This window comes from Aptenodytes forsteri, unplaced genomic scaffold (genome assembly GCF_000699145.1).
Source record: "Aptenodytes forsteri isolate BGI_AS27 unplaced genomic scaffold, ASM69914v1 Scaffold336, whole genome shotgun sequence".
NCBI lineage: Eukaryota > Metazoa > Chordata > Aves > Sphenisciformes > Spheniscidae > Aptenodytes > Aptenodytes forsteri.
In genome coordinates, this window is record NW_008794911.1 from 5053088 (window position 1) to 5071955 (window position 18868).

The window sequence follows — 18868 nt, forward strand, 5'->3', positions numbered from 1 at the left end:
AAAAAAAAAAAAAAAAGAAAAAAAAAAAAAAGAAAAAAAAGGAGAAAAATGGAGGGATTACTTTAGTCCATATCTAAAAAGAAACCTGAAAACACAAATATTCCCTCTTTTCCTCTTACGAGTCTTCTACTCTTGTAAGATCTACTCATAAGACTCTACTACAGATCAGCCTGACATCATGAGAAGGAATTTTTGACTGCTGACCTGGTTTTTTTTCTTGTTTTTTTTCTTTTTTTTTTCTTTTTTCTAGAGTAGTTCTTTAACAATGCCTTGCATAATCCTTGCTAGCAATCCTGTCAGGCTACACTTCGAGCTTTTGTAAACCCAGGAACAAATTCTGCCCTCCTGTAGGAGGAGGATAATGCCCTTTGATTGGAGAAGGCCATGTCAGTCTTACCAGAACTAGAAAAAAACCCCAAGTGTAGTAGTGTATACACTAGAACAGTCTGAAAATCAGTGTTGTGTAACAAATGCTTGTGATTTGCCTAGATAGTAAACAACTTCCCTAGAACTAGGATAAAATGAAAATAATGTGTCATAGAGAACAAGCTGCAAAACAGTGCAGTGTCTGCTTGCAAGAGGTTGAGCTCCTTTTGCTGTCACCAAATGTTGTCCTTAGATATCTGCTACATGATTTCCTGTTTCACAGTGGACCATCATTAACTTTGAAGCATTAATACCGCACAAAGGGAAAAAGAAGAAAATACATTTTTTTTTATTGCTTTGTTAATGATGTGTTCAGAAGCAAAATTATTGTGTGGTTTCCAAATAGATTTCTTTCTTCCATTTTGTAACGGAGCATGTGCTCATTCCTCTGCTGATGGGCAAGTGTGTTAAGAGATTCTTTTGTGTTTAGCATCGTGCAGGCTTGGAAGTCAACCTATGCTTTCTAGGAAGAGCTAGTGCTATGCTGCTGTCATTTATAGGAAAGGGAGCTGTCTGTCATTTAGCAAACATCTTTAGTGGTTTTTAAAAGGGTTCATATCTAAATTTAGTGTGTGGTGTCCTTTATTTCTACTCAGTGGGTGCCTACACACTCCTTTCTGTGCAGCCTATTTCAGAATCTAGTGGGCTTGCAGCTGCCTGTTGTCGCAAATGGGACTAAGGCGGATCCCTTTCCAATAGCCCTCTCCATCTCACTAAGCCCTGAGGTTGTGGCCAGCAATTGCAACAATCAAAAAATACCAGCTGGATCATGGGGTCCTGCAGGCTGGTGCTGAGCCAGCTGCATCACAGGCTTCATCAGTGCACTTTTTATCTCATTTTTGTTAGATGTGCTTTTCCTCTTGGACAACGCATGCTGCATCTGCAAAAGCTTTATAATAGAGTCTCTTCACTGCCAGGGACGGGGATGGCAGCAGTTCCAGTTGAGATCCTTCTGCAGAAGAGAGCATTTGGTGTGCAATTTTAACTTCTTTAGAGAGTCCAAATAGTGCAGAAGGTGTGGCAGGAAGAGAGGAGCAGTTGACAAAATGTAGCTTGCTTACAGTTTATTTGTAAAGAAGATTCTTAATAAACCTTGGTCGTCCAAACTCTGCAGCCACTGGGCCTGGATCCAGGTTTTGAGATCCTCCCTTCTTTTGTCCTCTCCTCAGTCTACACTGTTGTGGCTGCTTGCAGTGTGTGTCATGGGCCACGTACTTTTAGAAAGGGAGGCAGTGCTTCAGCCTGACACTCCTCTGGCAGCCATCTGCATAGAGCAGGATGAAGGCTGTAAATACCAGGCTGCTTTCAGCAGTGGGGAGATGCACTCAGCAATTCCCCATCTCCTCTGATAGAAGGGCAGTGGCCATGAGTTGTCTAATGTTTTTATATATTATTTGAATCATCATAACACTTAGACACTCTGATCATAAATCAAGAGCACAGAAAAATGAAGATGACCCCTGTGTCCAAAGAGCAGGGTGGTGGGGCAGGATGAGGAATGCACCTGTGCTGTAGGAGAGGAAGAACCCTACATGTGGGTCAGTCACGTCAGTCCTCTTCATGCAAGGATCGTGGAGCAGGCTTGTAACAATTACAAGATTTAAAAAGTAGTAAAGTTAATGATCTCTTTATTGTCTCCAGACTTTCTGGCTTTTAGGGTTTCCATTTGTTTCTCAGCAAATGGGAGCATTATAAACTTTTTGTGCTGAAAGTTGATAATATCTCTTAATAGCATGAATCTATAAGCTGCGACATGCAGAGAAATATTAGTTATTTGACCCTCACAGCAAATTTGCAAAGTTGACAATTCTGATGGATGTAATGGGAAGAGAAGATGATAACATGTTTTAATGTGGTGCATATGGGTAGGTAATTTAGGGAGTATAGAGAACAGGAGCAAGAAGAGGTCAGGCAGTGTGGGTGTAACGAAGGGAGAAAGCAATCAAAGCAAGCAGGAAGGCAAACAAAGTGAAGAAAATAGTGTTAATGTTTGACTGGCACTCAAGGCTCTACAAAATCAGTGTACCCTCTTTCTTTCTCTCTCTTTTTCCTTTTTTTTTTTTTTAATTTAACAAAGCTTTTGACAACAGCAGCAGCAAAAATAATAGCTCCCAGAACTAGTATATTTACCCACAGCACGCGTTAACCCCTTTCTGTTGATTTTAAACCAAATTTAAAACAGAAACTGTGTTAGCCTTTGTGAAAACATGAAGCTTGTCAATTTGCTGAATGTACATTGTATAATTTGGGTTATTTTTTGTATTTTTTCTAAAAACAAGCTCTTGTTTATGTCTTCTAATGCATTTTATTAGCTTTTTCAAAGAGCTGCTGGTATGAAGTATTCCCCTTATGGTGTTCAATAATTGGTTTTACGATGACTAATTTTGGATATTCATATTTTATGCTGGATCTGGTGCTTATTATTTCAGGGATAAAATTGTTAGAGGTAGAATGTTTTTCAAAATGTACCTTCTCTGAGGTTATCAGTAACAACACAAAAAGCCTAGGATTTTCTCAGTCTTTCTTTGCTTTAAACTCTGCTAGTGCTTTTAGCGACCAATATTTTAATTTAGCGTCCTGTTTATGTTACATTTCCTTCAATATCTATGTGCTCTGACAGGTTTTTCTTTTTTTTTAATGTTTTCATATGGTCATGAGGAAATGCTTTAGCTGCAAGTGTCTGCTTCAACCTGGGATCCCAGTGGTTGAATGATTCATTTTTTGTAGTTTCTTTGTAAATCTGAAAAGTGGGTGATGTCATCCACTTCTGAAACTGAACACTCCCTGTGTGAACAGCTTTGAACTACAGATTTGATTTAGGAATGTTGCTGCAAAGCTTCAAAAGACACTGCTCTGTCCAGCTGCAATTCTGACTTTTATAGGTTTTGTGCAAGGCTGATGAGAAGTTTGTTTATCCAGGCCTTATTTAAAACCAGTTTGGTTTTTCAGGGATGTTGTTGTGTTAAAAGCCCTCAAAGTCTGCTCTTCAGCAACAATTAGAGAGCAGCCTACATGCATTTCTTTTAAATTAACCCCCACTACATACTCTCTAAAAAAATAAACAAACTTAAGACTTTAATTAAGATGGTAAATAAGTAGCCATCGTTTTAAACCTTCATTAAAATAAAGCTTTTGGTTAACGATGAAATTTCTAGATAAGCTTCCACTAACAACTGTCATTTCTACTCCCACTTTTTGTTTGCTCTTCCACCATGTTATAGCATTGCTAAGACCTCCCCCCTTCAGATGTTTTAGAAAACACTGATGAAGTATTTTTCTTCCTTGTTTTTAATCAGAACCCTTTATCTCAGGCATATTTTTCCCCTTTAAATTGCATTCATAACTTTCTCCTGTTCAAAAGAAGGATAAATACGGTGTGCATTACTTCACAGTGACTCATCCATGGGCTTGCTCCTCTCTCTTCTCCCTCTCCCACCCCACGCTTTCTTTCAAAAGGGAGAAGGAAACAGGAAAATACCGATAAAATAGACAGTGAATGCGTGTGTAGCTTTAAATGAGATGAATCCCCTGTGACAAGCCAGAGTGAAATTACTGCTGGAAGTGCTCTTGAGATACCACCAGGGTCATCTGATATTATTGTGCGGCCTCCATTTTGCCCCACAGCGACATGTGCGGTGGTGCTGGGGAGGAGAGCGAAGGCAATAAGCAGAGCAGCCAGATGAGGCAGCAGGGCCTAGAGATACCGAGACACCCCTCACCGCAACGGGAACGTTTACAGTTGCATTGGTGGGCGGTCTCCTTAAATTTGGGACGCTCCTGCACATTGGCATCAGGACAGATAGCCCTGTGAAGACTGGGTTCATTGTCTCCCCCTCTTTCCTTCAGTAGCAGTGATGTGATCTGAAGTGACACTAACAAGGATTTATTACTGGAATCTCTAGAGTGAAATGTATTGCTAAAAAAATCTTTTTAAAAATGGCATGAAATGGCTGCAGCTGGAAGATGGCAAGCCAGTTGTGAGGAGAGGTGCCTTTGGCAGTGACGTTTTCACACTTAACAAGAATGTCAAGGACCATGTTGTGCATTCGGTCCGCCTGCACAGTTTGAGGCCATTTGTTGGCTGGGCAGGAGACAGCCTGCAGTAGCTGGATATTTAAACTCTTGTGCACGATGTTGTTATTATGTGATCTGATGCCCGAGGAGTAAAAGACAATTTTGCTCACCATGCTGACTTGATCCCTGGTTTCGGAGGCTTTTTGAATCACATATTCCAGCACTGCCTGATTTTTATTAGAAGGCAAGTTTTGGATACACCTTTTAAAAGAGAAAAACCCTGATTTATTCCTTCACTGCTTGTACAGAATGTAGATTTGCCTTTGACAAAGGCAGTGTCTTTTTATTCAGATATATGCTTTTGCACTTGATCCAAAGCCAAGGCAAATATCAAACAATATGAACCAGATGAACCTACCTATTCTTTTCTAGAGTTAGTGTGAAAGATTATGAAGTTCATCATGTGTTCAGATAAAGTTTCTCTTTAAAAGTAACAATGTTTTAGAGTTTCCTTCCTTTGAAAAATTAACATAAGTGCTGGAATCATAATGTAGTTCTTGAACATATACGGTTAGTTTCTGTTTGGGTGGCTTAGTTTTGGTTTCTTGTTATCCTGATTAATGAAATATTTGGCATCGTGGCTAAACGTAATGAGATTGTGTAGGGTAAACCATGCTGAGAGTCTTTTGAGGCAAGGAAAAACAAAAAAGGAAAAAGAAAATTCTTTCCACAACTAAAGCTGAGCAAAAAAAAAATTTTGAAGGAGATTGTTTGAGGTGGTTTAACCACTTTATCAGACATTCATGTGGGAATAGAGAAAAAAGGAGTAAGGAAAAAGCCGCTTATTTATTTAATGCAGAGTGTGGTAAATTATAATGGATGTTGCATAGGCTCAGATATCGGGTGTCTGACTAACATTCATGAAAGCAGCATAATTGAGACTGAACTTTATTCTCCTCCATTATGCCCAGCTGTTGGAAAGAAGCGAGGCATGTGTGCAAAGTCTCCAGATGTTTGATGATCATGCACAACAAGGGGGGCAAGGGAGGGAGACTTACTATTTGTTTGATTTCATATTTTCAGATTCTGAATTCAGTTCTTCAGCATGTTTTATGGAATTTTTGTGATTTATTTACTTTTAATGCCATTGCCTCAACTTTTATGTATTGCTCATTTCCTCTTACACGTCTCGTCATTCCCCCTTTTTCTTTTGAACAAGAAGAGAGTGAAAGTGATGGCAGACAGTCATTTAATTATGCTTTCTAACACTGTAATGAGGTAGGCATTGTCCCCACGAAGGGACTGTACTACAGAGAGATTCCTCTGGGTCTCATGGGAAATTTCTGGCAGAATTAAAAATAGACCTGGGGGCTCTGGTGACAGCCTAGGACAGCGCGAGTAACACATGGACCTGGAGGTGGGAAGATGGATGAGTAGGAAGTTTGATTCTGACTTCTCAGTTTCAAAAATTTACAAGTGATTTATTTGACAAGTTTTACAATTTATTCATCTTATAAATTGTTTTTTTGTTAAAAACACATTTTTGATGTTAATTATGAATTGAATGATTTTCAGCGAGTAGATTATTATTGCTAGTTAAACAGTTCTGGTTTATTTGGTTACTCAGGTGAGTCATATGGTTTTGTTTCTGTTTCCTTTTTATAAATCCTTCAGCACCAGTAATTGCATATGACAATTTTAAATTATTTTTTTATTTTAGTAAAAGTCGGATACATAAATATTACTTTGAAACCAGCACAAGACAGTCACAGGTGTGGCTAAACTGAGCTTCTTTAAACATCTTCATTGTTTAAAGATTTATGGATAAGGCAATTGCCTTTAATAAGCTCCTTTGTAGTCTGAATTCTCTGTGCCTTCTTTAAGTGCTACATGTTAATATTAGATATGTTTGTTCTGGTGGAAGGTGAAATACAAAGAGCAGTTCAGTAAGGAAATGAAGAGCCACCAGTACAATCCTCTTGACAGTGCTTCCTTCAAGCAAACACAGATTGCATCCACCTTGGCAAGTGATGTAAGTGAATTTGCTTTGTATTTTACATGCATTTACATCCTGAAAAACCTAACATTTATTCTCAAGCAGAATTTCTTTTTCCATCTTATGAATTACTCTGAGCAGCAGTCTCTGCTGTACAGTGTGTCTGTATAGCAGGTACAGCATGTTATCCATTTCTTCCTCTGCTTCTGACAAAGCCTTTCTCCAAGGGCCTGCAGAGTTTTTCATAACCATTTTAGATGAGATTCATCTCGCTTAACTTTGTGTGTCAAAAGGTATGGCTGCTTGCTCTGAGCTAATCGCCTTGTATTCGGTGCCTTTGTATTCGGAAAAGAAATAAACAGGTCTAGAGGGCAATTGTTCTGACCTGTCGTAGATGCCTGTCTTTAGAGGAGCGAAGTGCTGGCATCTCTCCAGTGGTTGTAGAAGGAGATTGCATGAGCAGCTCAGATTTGGTTGTCTATCTTTTAGACTTCGTTCTGACGGTTGATCTTCTGAATGGTATTACAAAGTACAAGAGTCACTAGATTCAGCAATGGGTGCCTGCTGCTGGAGCCAGATTGGAGAAAACATCTATATCGAGCGATAATGCTGTTGGGATGATATATTTAGCAGTGTGTCTAATGCTAAAAATGTGAGCTCTTCTTTGGGGCCATGATCCCAGATAGCCAAGAGATAAGCCTTCACTCTGTAGTCTGGCGTTTCCAAAGTGTGGGGCACCACCCAACGGGAACGGGAAAGGCCAGCTCTGGGAAGGGTCCAACAGAATATGTAATTGTTTCCGAAATCTAAATGTTTAGTAAAAAATTCATTGAAGTAATTATTATTATAAGAGAGATGCAAACTGAGTATTGTTGATTTGAAGTCTGCCTAAATCAGTGAAGAGCATGGTACATACGTGGAGGTGACTAAAGGTGTTAGTTTAAAAGATTTGTCATCCAAGATAGGTAAGGTTGCTAGTCTTCTTCCTGTAAAGATGAGCATCCAGCTATCAGAAGTATGGAAAATCCTACTATAGGCTGATAGGAAGTTATCTTCTGCCACTTAATGAAGTGCATTAGGTGACTATATTGCTTATCTTTGCTGAAAGCAATGTGCATTAAATAAAATATCCAGGAACACTTCCCTTTAACTGTTTTATATCCAACTTTTTTATTTGGACAGTTAGTGTAATTCCTGAATCAAGAGAAAAAGAACAAGAATCAACAGTGTTTAAAATAATAATAATAATTCCTTTCTAGTCTGAAAAGTCATACAAAGTGTGATTTTGTTGTAAATGTCCTTTTTGAGGAAAAGTTTGAGTAGTTCCCAAATATTTGCTCAGTAGAATGAATCCGGTATTGATTTTTCCTTTTCCTCCAAATAATAGTAAATGACCACCATCTAGTGGCTGGTAGAGGTTGTTCAGGCGCAAGCACTTTGCTTTCTGTTTCTGGACGGCCACGGTGTAATATGAAGCTGTGAATTATTTTGTTAATCTTTATTTTACATAACCTGAATTCTCTTTCCAGGTGAATTACAAGAAAGATTTGGAAAGCCTACATGATCCAGCCTCTGATCTACCAAACCTGCTATATTTAAACCATGCTTTAAATATCAGCAAAACACATAGTGATGTAAGTTGCCTTTATAAGAAAGATCTGAAAAATATATGTAGTAAGGAATGTAGTATGTATAGTCACTGTAGAATACATAAATTTTTGGTACTTGCTTCATGGTCTCATGTAGTAGACTGTAGTGTTGTAAACATAATAGTTGGGGGATGTAGTGGAGAAAGAAGGGCTTTTGGGGAGAGATATTTCAGTTACTAGAACAACTAATGTACTGGGTAAGAATCACAGAGACTTCTGGTACTTGAGTATTTCTTCTTATATGTCTGAAACCTTGTCTGTTTTTTTCCTTTGTTGATCTAAGATACTTCTTTCCTTGCAAACCTTGTTTTGCCTAAGATCTTTCTTACTGCTTTCATCTGCAAGTGTCTGTACAGGAGTGACCATTATGCTAGTTTAATATTTGGACTTCTGCCATCAACAGCCTCTTGAGTGCTAGCTTCCCTTAGAGCTTTTCTGGCTAAGCCTTTCTTCTCTGATCAGTGTCTGAGGCTTCTTACACTGGATCAGGTAATAGGCACATACTCCATTCTGCCGTGTAACAAGACATGCCCCTTGATGGGGCTGGTGGTCTGACATAGGATAGCGATGGGGGTTGAAATGGGGAAGAAGAGGTAGGAAACCCCTGGCTTCTGTGCAATGCTGAAGCTTCTCTCCCACTCCAAGAGCACCTATGCTACATGCGCAGTTCTTGTAGGCTGGTTAGCTGCATTTGTCGTCTTTACTCCAGAAACCACAGAAGGGCCGCAGAACTGCTGTGGAGAGGTGTGAGTGGGTGGTGTTGGGAAGTGTGAGTGGGTGGTGTTGGGAAGGAGGATTGCTCACGGTCAGCAGGAGGTGAGCGCTTCATACACAAAGGGTTAGCCCTAATGACTAGGAGCATACTGGGTCATCTTCTGAGTCAGTGCCTGCTTATGGAAGCTTGTGTCTAAAATAATCAAAATAATCCAGCCTTCCTGTCTGTACTTGATTTTTGTGTTGCTCTTTGGTGAACTGAAGCTTGCTTTTTATCTGTCTCACTCTGATATGTGAAGCTAACACTGACTATCCCCTTTTGTATGGGTAATAAATGAGTTGATAGCTTTCACTTTCTGCATTCTTCATGTGCATTTTGGCCTAATTCTAGTTTCCTTCAGTGTAAGGTAAGATAGGCATTCTTTTTGCTGATTAAATGAACACCCTCAGAATGAACTTCATCAGTTTGTCATCTTATCTCTAATGAGATAGAAACCTGGACTTTCCCTTAAGGCAGCTCACTTCTTGCAAAATTTATTTCTTTCTGTTGCCTAGGAGGGGTTGATTCATATTGTCTATGCCCTCTTCTGAGGACTCCATAAATACTAAGTCTCTGATTTTTGCATTGTCCAGATGCTGGTGGATATTTTTTCTTGCTGTGAGCAGGAAGAAGAATGCTTTGTCAACCCTAAGGTCTCCACTAGCTATTTGTCTTCTACAGAAATCCCATTTTCAAAATCGTTCTCAGATTTGACCTCCCCATGTCACCTCTTTGATTTTAACATGGCTTACTCTCCTGCCTTTCTCCATGCTTTTCCAGTACCTTCTTTGTGTTCTCCGCCTTGTCTCTTCACAGCTCATACCAAATCTTTCTTGAAGTCTGCTTCCACTGTATGAAACAGTCTTCCTGACTGTGCCATTAACTGATTTCCAAAGACTGATTGCATGGTCTGTTTTTTTTTTTTCCCCTCTGAAACACAGAGCTTCTTGCTAATTGACCAATTGTGCTGTTTCCCTGTAGTACACCCTTCTCCCTTGAACTTTATGCTTCTCTTCATCTTTTGCGTAACATAGCTACATCTGTCTCGGTGTGATACATTGTAACCTATATGGTTAATTAAACTCATAAACTAATATGGTTGATTGAACTGGTTTGCTGATTGACCTAGAGTGTAGAAGTGTGTGCAACTTTATGAAACACATATACTATAATACCAATGCAAAGCTGTTGTACGTCAACTTCCATGGGAATTAATTCTAGCAGTTAAGAGGAAAGCTTGATGGGCATGTTTGGACACAAATAGACTGATTCTGACAGGTCAAAATCATCCTATTTTCTTTATTTTGATGAGGAAGAGAGTTCACAAGGTGAAACTTTCCCCTCATGTGGTATACATGTAATTCTCTTTGGCATGAACTATGGAAACATAAAATTAAAAACACTGATATATGTACAACAGCTAGTTTATTGTTTTGCACATTTTAAATCTGTTCCTATTGTAGAGACTTTGAGATGCTAATGAACTACAGGCTAAAAAAAAAGGGAACTTAGATGTGTTTCATTTTATGGAACAGGGTGAATAAATAGGACTTAAGAGACTGAATCTCGTGCCTGTAGTTTAGTGTAGCAAAAGCTTGTGCGATTTACCTCATTCGATTTTTTAAAGTTGTTTTTTTTCTTAAATTTTGTTCCATTAGTTGAGGAATGGAGTAAAAGTAGAAAGTCTGTATCTACAGATGGAGATAATTTTAGTTTCCACTACAGAAGTGATTTTTTTGTGTGACATTTATAATTATTTCCACTAGGAGGCAAATGCAGACCATCATATGTGTTCCTCTGCACTTCAAATGTAAATAATAATGGTCATTTTTTAGCGAACATAAACATTTGACTTTTGGATGAGCAGGACAAGTGTTTTCTCTAAGAACTTACAAAAGTTATTTTTCATCATATCCTTTTTTCATTTCATCACAGTATTTTAAATTCAAATTTAGCAGTGGAACTCCTGAGTTGGGAGGCCTAAAATATAGTTTCTTTTATGCTGTTTCTCTCATAGTTATTTTAAATGGTATTTAAATTACAAAACCTTCTGGATTTTGTTTGTGAAAACATTCTTGGATATTTTTTGTTTCAGTATGAATATAAGAAATCATTTAAGCAAAGCAAGGGCTTCTATCATTTCACCCCGGATACAGCTGAACAAATCCATCACACAGAAAATGCAGTGCTTCAAAGTCAGGTATACGCAATCATAAATATATCTTGCAAAGAGAAAAATGCAGCATTCTAACAGTGATTAAATCAGGCACAAAACTGCATGACAAATTACAGTGATGTACAGTGCATATTCAATCAGAAGCGCCCCATGAGGAGAGAGGAGAGTGTTTTTGCAGGACCCGAACTTAGTGCAGAAGCCTGACAGGGAAAGAGATTAACACTTTTCTCAAATCAGACATTATTAGTTTTGAAGAGACAAATAAATTAAAATATTACTCATTCTGAATATCATACTTTAATTTGTAGCTATTTGCTTTCCTTTATGGCTTGTGTAGAATATTCCACCATATCACAGGCTGATTGATTGAGCTAAATAATGTGTTTGCCCATCTTAATCAAAAGAGTGGGAATGAATGAGTTCAGAAGGCTTCTCCAGGTTTCCAAACAAAGTGTATTTGCTTTGTGACTTAGCAAAAAAATGTATGTTGGTGTCTTAACCCTCTGTCCTTCAATATGATTTTGCTGCTAGCTTTAAGGTCTTGGTCATTGGTAGCTGTGAGGGGAATGTTGGTGCAAGACCAGACTCTATTGAGGCAGTAGCTTTCCTTCCCACAGGTACAAACAAAAGTGCATTTCAGAATGGTGCTCCTGAGCCTGAAAGAGAGACCTGTGGGGCCTGGTTGTGAAACAGATTTTGTTGTTTTTACAGTAAATGTGTTGTTTAATGGAAACATGCCAGGGGATCCTATTGAAAAGCTGCCAACTGTTGAGACATAGGTCATTCAACCAAAATCTTGCAATTAGTTTAAGGATTGTGATTGATGCTCCTCACTCCTGCTGTCTTCAAAGTTCACCATTTCTAGGCCTGACATTCTGAAGCAAAGGAATAAATTGCTCCAGAAAAAATTTCCTTGTCTAGCTGCTCTATTTCTCCAACAGGTTAAATTTGGAAGGATTCTTCCAAGTCAAAACCTCTAAGGAGTATGGCTAAGACAGGATTTGTCTGTCGCCATAGCAAGCAATCAGAACTCACATTCTCTCAGCTGTTAACAGCATTTATTTTCATTTTCCTAGGTCAAGTACAAAGAAAATTATGAAAAATCTAAAGGCAGGACAATGCTGGAGTTTGTGGATACACCAATGTATCAAGTTTCAAAGGAGGCTCAAAAGATGCAAAGTGAGGTTAGTAAAACTGTGTGCTTGAACTAGCAAAATTTAGATCAACAGAGAAGCTAACAGACATCTTGTACTCAGGTTAAGAAAATGGATGAAGCAGATTGTAAAGGTTTTATAAATTGAGAATATGGTGGAATTAGTATTGAGTCTGTTTACAATGTTCTTTCTGGAATATGCTTGGAAATGCACCTGCATGTACCACTAATTGTTGTTTTTGCTTCAATAGAAAATGTATCGCAAAGATTTTGAAGAAGGGATCAAGGGAAGACCCTCAATGGATTTAGACAAGACCCCAGAGTTCTTGCATATAAAACAAGTCACTAGCCTTCTGAAAGAGGTGAAGGATTTTTATTTCTTTTTTTTGTTGTTAAGATGTAAATGAGCAATAAGCAGCATCACTACAAGCTACCGAGTGCTGAACAACTTATGGTTAACTTGGTAGCTAAATACAAAAGTGACTTCATGAGTAGAAATTGCAGCGTGTCATTTTATATTCTGAATAGTCCTGCAATAAGAATCGATACTTTTTGAAGTTTCCTTATGAATATAAGGAAATGATAAAGCTCAGCACACCTGGACCAGAAAAACAGTTAAACGAACAAATCAGATGACTCCATAGAAAATGGATCGTTGGCAGGACATTCCCTCTGAGGGCCTCAGTTTTGGAATTTGTTCCTCCCCTGGGCTCAAATAGCCCAAATTTGGTGACCTTCCAGGCATGCTGCAAAAGACATCTGTTTGATAGAGTTTTGGAGAGGGCCTGGAGTTTGCTTTCCAGATAGATGGAGGGGTGGAAAGGAGGCTTTCTGTTGGTGTCCAGATGGCAGTTTTTCCTTTTGAGTAATTATTTCAGGATTGTGATAGTCTGTTGTGGTTATATGGATGCCTCGAGCTGTGTGTAGTCACTTTTAACTAATTTAATTGAAATCATTATCTATCATACATGTTATGGATGAAAATAAAGAAGACCAAAATTCCATAATATAGCTGTGATATTGCATAATCTGCTTTAAGCAAATTTTGTTAGAAGGTGCAGGTTTTCTGTATGCCCACTGTTTCTTTAATATTTGTCCAATGTTCTTCAGTTGTCTGTGGCAGTGTAAATTAAATCACTTTTTTCCCGTAACTGAGAATCCTTCTATCTTTAGTCTTTTTATATTGTTATTCAAAACTGTTTTCATGTTAGATTTTGAGTATTGGTTGGTTCGATAGATTAGGCTTACTATTTTATTCCCATAAGCTTGGCTGTCAGGTAGACAACTCTCAAGCTAGGTCTAGTTTGTGCAGTACCATTCTATGCATACGTCTCATGTATGCCTACTGACTAGGGAAAAATGCAAATGCTTGCATTTCATTGAATTAATCTCACTGCGTGCTGAATGTCCACAGAAGTGGTTAGTGCATGCATAGTCGCAGATGTGCTGTAAATGTTCATCTTTGAAAATTTTGATGTAACTTCCCTCCATAGTGCTACATGCATTAAGATGTTCCCTAATTCTTACCTCCTCAAGTTCTGAGACTCATTACTTAGGGAGTAAACCACGCTTGTAAGCCAGAGGGGAAGAATATGAGAAAATGAAAACGGTATTTTAATGCATAACTGCATGAATTTCAAATGATTTTATATCCACATTCAAGGAACAGGTTTCAAAACCAAAGATTACATAAGTCAAATTAATTATTATTTTTCAAGATTCAGCAAAATGATGTATTTCTTCATAGTCAAGGATATAGCTCAGTATTTTTGCGTGAAGGTTCCTAATAAACTTTAGATAGGTACTGCATGAAACAAGAAGAACCTGGAGTTATTAAAAATGAATTATTTGTTCAAGTATTTATTTATTTATTTTTTTTTTTTTAAAGTGTCAGCTGTGTTCCAGCTTATTCTATTGCCTTCCCACTGTAGAGAATTCTGCAAATATTTTGCATTTTGTAACAATAAGAACTTTCTTCTCTGGAACCACATTCACAACTCCTTCAGAAGAGATAGCTGAATTTAATAATTCTAAATCAATAGAAGTTGTTTCCTGCTTGTTGTAGGACATGCTTCTGATGGTAAAGAGAAGCGTCTTTGAAAATACCTGGTTTCCTTTTGTTTAAATAAAGAGCTTATACAGAGACAAAGGTGCTTGCTACTGCTTATGAAATTTAATACGTGATTAGGAGTGTTAATTCATGTCTATATAAATTCTTCCGGAAAATAGTTTCTTTAAATTTTTTCTAGTTTCCTTGCTTAAAAAAAACTAACTGAAAACTGGAGATGGGAAAAGCAATTAAAAATCCTTACAAAACTTTAACTTCAGTGGGCTTACATCAGCTCTCTAGGAACTGGGAAGAAAAAGAACCAAATGTCCATGGGCACATTCTAGTGTGCTTTTAATTTTATACTGAACATGTGAGTACTCTGGAGGCTGCAGTTGCTAAATGTTGATAGATCATATCAGTGCAGTGTTTGAGGGGCACAGAAGTGATATAGTAGGAATATTGCTTCTACATTATAATTTATCAAGCAGTCATTTTAACAGGTCCTAGTGTAGTGTTCAGGGCATCCATCCTGATTGTGATGTCATTAGTGGAACAGCGGTAGAAACTGCAGCACAGCATATATTGGTCTGTAAAAGCAAATGCTACTGCAGTTAAAATGTCTGTAGAGAAGCAGCTCAGGCCCCTAAACAATGTGCTAGCGCTGTATAGGAGAGGACTATTTTTCAAGAGCACAACAGGAAAATACATGACTACATTAAAACCTTTTCACTTTTTCAACATTGTACCTTTTGATTTCATAATTACCAATTCTATTTTAACTCTGAAACCTGTACTTCAGCTAATTCATTTTTCATAGAAATTTCAAAGAGACCCTTCAGACATTTAATAAGTGGCATTTCTTTTCAAGATCTTGCACACAATATTAAGTGGAGAAATCTCTCTCTTTTTTTTTTTTTTAAATCTTTAGAAAGAATATTAAAAAGATTTGGAAGAAGGGATGAAAGGAAAAGGAATGACAGTGTTTGAAGATACACCAGATTTGATTAGAGTGAAAAACGCAGCTCAGATACTAAATGAGGTATGTTATGCTAGTCAAGGTTATTGGTGTCACGGAAAGTTCACTCTCTGTTATACTCTACTGAAAATGTTCAAATTTTTTTTACATGCTCTACAATGAAATACGTAAGTATTAAAACTTAAGCTATTTCTGTTTTGCTTTAAGAATATAGAAAAAAAACAACTTATGACAAATATTTCAGATTTTCAGGTAATTAAAAGATCAGTGGAAATTGTTAGTGGGGTCAGTAGATACAGCATTCAAAACTGGGTTCATTTTTCCATCTATTTATTTGTTCAGCTAGTATAATTAATACTGTAATGGAAAAAGAGTTGACTGTTAATGGACTTGTAAAGAAAAGTTAATGAAATAATTTTGAGTTTTTTGGAATCATGTACCTGCTATCTGAAAATAAATATTGGTAATGACTGCCAGGAATCTTGGGAAGATCTTTTATCCAAACAAATTATTCTACTTGTGAAAACCTTTTCCAAAAATAGAGTTGCTCCTGAAGAAAGGAATTTTCTTGAGCTTGTGGTTCATCCGATGCAAATAGACAGGTGGAGGCTCCTTCCAGAGTATATTTTTAGAACTGAACTTTGGTATTAACTGTGTTGGTCTAAGTTGCTCCGGAGGTTATGTGGAAGCACTTAAGTGTGCGATCTACTCCCATTGTGAAGGGCTGGGAGTGGAAGTGGAAGACTGCTCTTGATCTGTACTGTCTCTTGGAGACCTCCCTGAGGAACTCGTGCTCAGCAAGCCTGTGTGCTCAGCAGAGCTGCAAGCTCCAAAGCTGGCACAGCTGCAGCTCCTGTGGATGAGCTTGCACAGGCTGCCTGGGAAGCAGCATTGGGGCTGGAGGGTGTGGGGAGGGAAGAGGGAAGGCAAAGCTCCTGCTGCACTTCACACCTTTGGGGAGTCATTCTTTCAGAGCAATATATATATTTATTTTATATATTTTATATTCATTTAATAGGTATAATGTTTATTTGCACACATATACATACATAGCCATAAGAACCAGAGGGAATGCCATGCATAGGGCCAACCTTACCACTGTAAACAAGTGCAGGAATATACAGCTGTAACCCTCAGGATTATCTTTTCCGTGGTGTTTTACACTTTAGGAAGCTAGGAGGAAACATCTGCCATTCCACCTTTAGCAGAGAGGAAGAGAGAGATGATGTCTTCTCACAGATTAACTTACATTTTTACAAAAAAATGTGGTTTGGGAAGTTGAGAGTTGTTTTATCGCATTTATTTCCACATCAGAGTGAGACAGAGATGGAAGACAAAGTCTTTTTGCTCTTGTTCTTGTAACTTCATGCCATAAGTGATCAGACCATTGCATTGAATAGAAGGATATTTTCCTTCTTCTTTCTAACTAATGTACAGCCTAAAAAATAGTTAACAGGAAAAGTAAGAAGAAAATATTTTAATGATATGTATTTATTTTGAAAAAAGAAAACCTGTTTTCCACAGGCAGAATAAACTATAATAGAAAAGAATGATTACTACTAGAAATAGCACTGCCTGAGAATCTTTCAATTTTTTATTAAAAAAAAAAAGTACAGCTATTGTATACAATATTTCAGTATTACATTTTAATATCATTTGCTGATGAACAAGAAATATATCCTTGCTTGGATAAGCTGAAGATGAAATATTCATTTTGTTTCCTAGTTATCGTTATTTATAATTTATGTTGTGGGGAAAAAGCAACAATCATGGATGAGTGCTGCCACTTGCCTAATGGCTGGGGTTCAGGAAAGACCTATTAAATGAATAAATTACAACTTCCTGCTCTGAAAGTTGACTGGAAACAATTCTGTATGGTATTAAATTTCTAACACGTAGTCTTTTCATAAATAAAATATTTTCTTAAAAGTAAAATGTGTTTCAATTACGTTGGCACCAAGTACCGGCTTATTACACTCTGTTCTGCAGAGCTAAACTTCCCCTTTACCTTAGAGGATAATTGTAGCAAGCTGTATGGACTGATTTCCCCCCACTCTCTGCCAAATTAAAGTTTTGTATATTCAGTGAATATCTCCTCAAGTTTCCCTCCTGTAGTTTGTTATGTGTTTTCCTGACAAAAGCTTGCCAAAACTCTTAAGAGTTGTGACTCTTAACTTGAGATTTTTGATTTACTCTAAATCTTAAATTGGATCTCTTGTGCAAAAATCTACCTGTAACTCTCTGGCTATTGTGAATATAATGTATGAAGTTTTATTTTCACAGAAACAATACAAGAAAGACCTGGAAACTGAAATTAAAGGAAAGGGCATGCAAGTTGGTCCAGATACTCCTGAGATAAGACGAGCCAAGAAAGCTTCTGAAATTGCAAGCATGGTCAGTACTGTACCTGGTGCAAGCTTTCCATTTGACAGAATGCAACAAATTATTGTCATTGAGAATTCCAGGTGGTGACCAATGTATTTCACCAAATTTGGTATTTCACCAAATACTTAATCTGTTGAGCTGCGTAGAGTCTAAAAGTTGCATAATCAGTGTACGGGGGAAAGTTAAGACTTCCCAGAACTTTGACCTTTCCGTCATCTTTTGCAGGTGGTGCTTGTTCCTCATGAACCACGCCTGGCCTGGGCTGTATTCAGTAGCTGTAGGCCCTACTGCTTTTAGGTCTAAATAGCTGCTTGTTTAGTTAGGGCCAAATGATAAACAGAGTTAGAGAGATGCTAAAGCCTTATGACCCCAGTCTTGCCAAGCACAGCCGAGGGAGAAAGTCTCATCTACATGTGTCTGTGATTGAGGCTGCAAAGACAGGTAGATGTGAAAGGCTACATCAGATTTGAAGTTAGCAGTCTGTTAAAATAATTTTTCAACTGGTCAGCAGCTACAGCATAGGTGTCTCATAGATAGATCCTATAAAGCTAATGCTGTTGAATCAAAAGTTATTTGGTGTTTTAAGAATGCTGTTCATTGGACTCTGACAGATTAAAGTAGGAACAATTTAAGAATTTGGCTGTCAGACGTGAGTATTTCCAGTGCTATTCTTTTCAGAAAGAATACAGGAAAGACTTGGAGAATGAAATTAAAGGAAAGGGAATGGGAGTGGGCATGGATACACCCGACATACAACGAGCCAAAAAAGCTTCTGAAATTGTAAGCCAGGTGAGTACAGAATGAATCTCTTAAGATTACTTCGGTAGTAAAACACAATGAGGTGTTAAAAATAGAAAATCTTCTCGAACATACTTGGGCTAAAAGGAATCAGCAGTGCACAACAAAAAAATTAAAGAAATAGAAGAATTTATTTTAAAGTCTGACCAGTGCTATCAGAATAGCTTTGAAGACAGCGTGTACAAATAACTGCAGAATTAGTTATGTTTTTTTTTTTTTTCCTTCTTTTTTCTTCAGAAAGAATATAAAAAGGATCTGGAGACTGAAATTATAGGAAAAGGGATGCAAGTTGGCCCATATACTCCTGAAATACAACGGGTCAAAAGGGCTTCAGAAATAGCAAGCCAGGTAGGCATAGTTCAAAGGCTGAATGTTTTAATTCTTTAATTCTGTGTGACAATGAGTGCTTGACATATATGGCTCAAAATACTTCTCTAGCTCTGTAGAGGCTTTCATACCCATATTAAATTAATTTACATGTAGTAAAAAAA

At 37.7% G+C, this 18868-nt stretch overlaps 1 protein-coding gene across 1 annotated transcript in view; it reads left to right on the forward strand.

Moving 5' to 3' along the window:
* Positions 1-18868, forward strand: part of NEBL (nebulette) — a 99664-nt gene that overhangs the window by 25366 nt on the left and 55430 nt on the right. Inside the window, 8 exon segments of the mRNA XM_019470993.1 lie at positions 6365-6472; positions 7966-8070; positions 12092-12199; positions 12420-12530; positions 15147-15257; positions 17478-17588; positions 18258-18368; positions 18615-18725. Coding sequence (XP_019326538.1) covers positions 6365-6472; positions 7966-8070; positions 12092-12199; positions 12420-12530; positions 15147-15257; positions 17478-17588; positions 18258-18368; positions 18615-18725 — 876 coding nt within the window.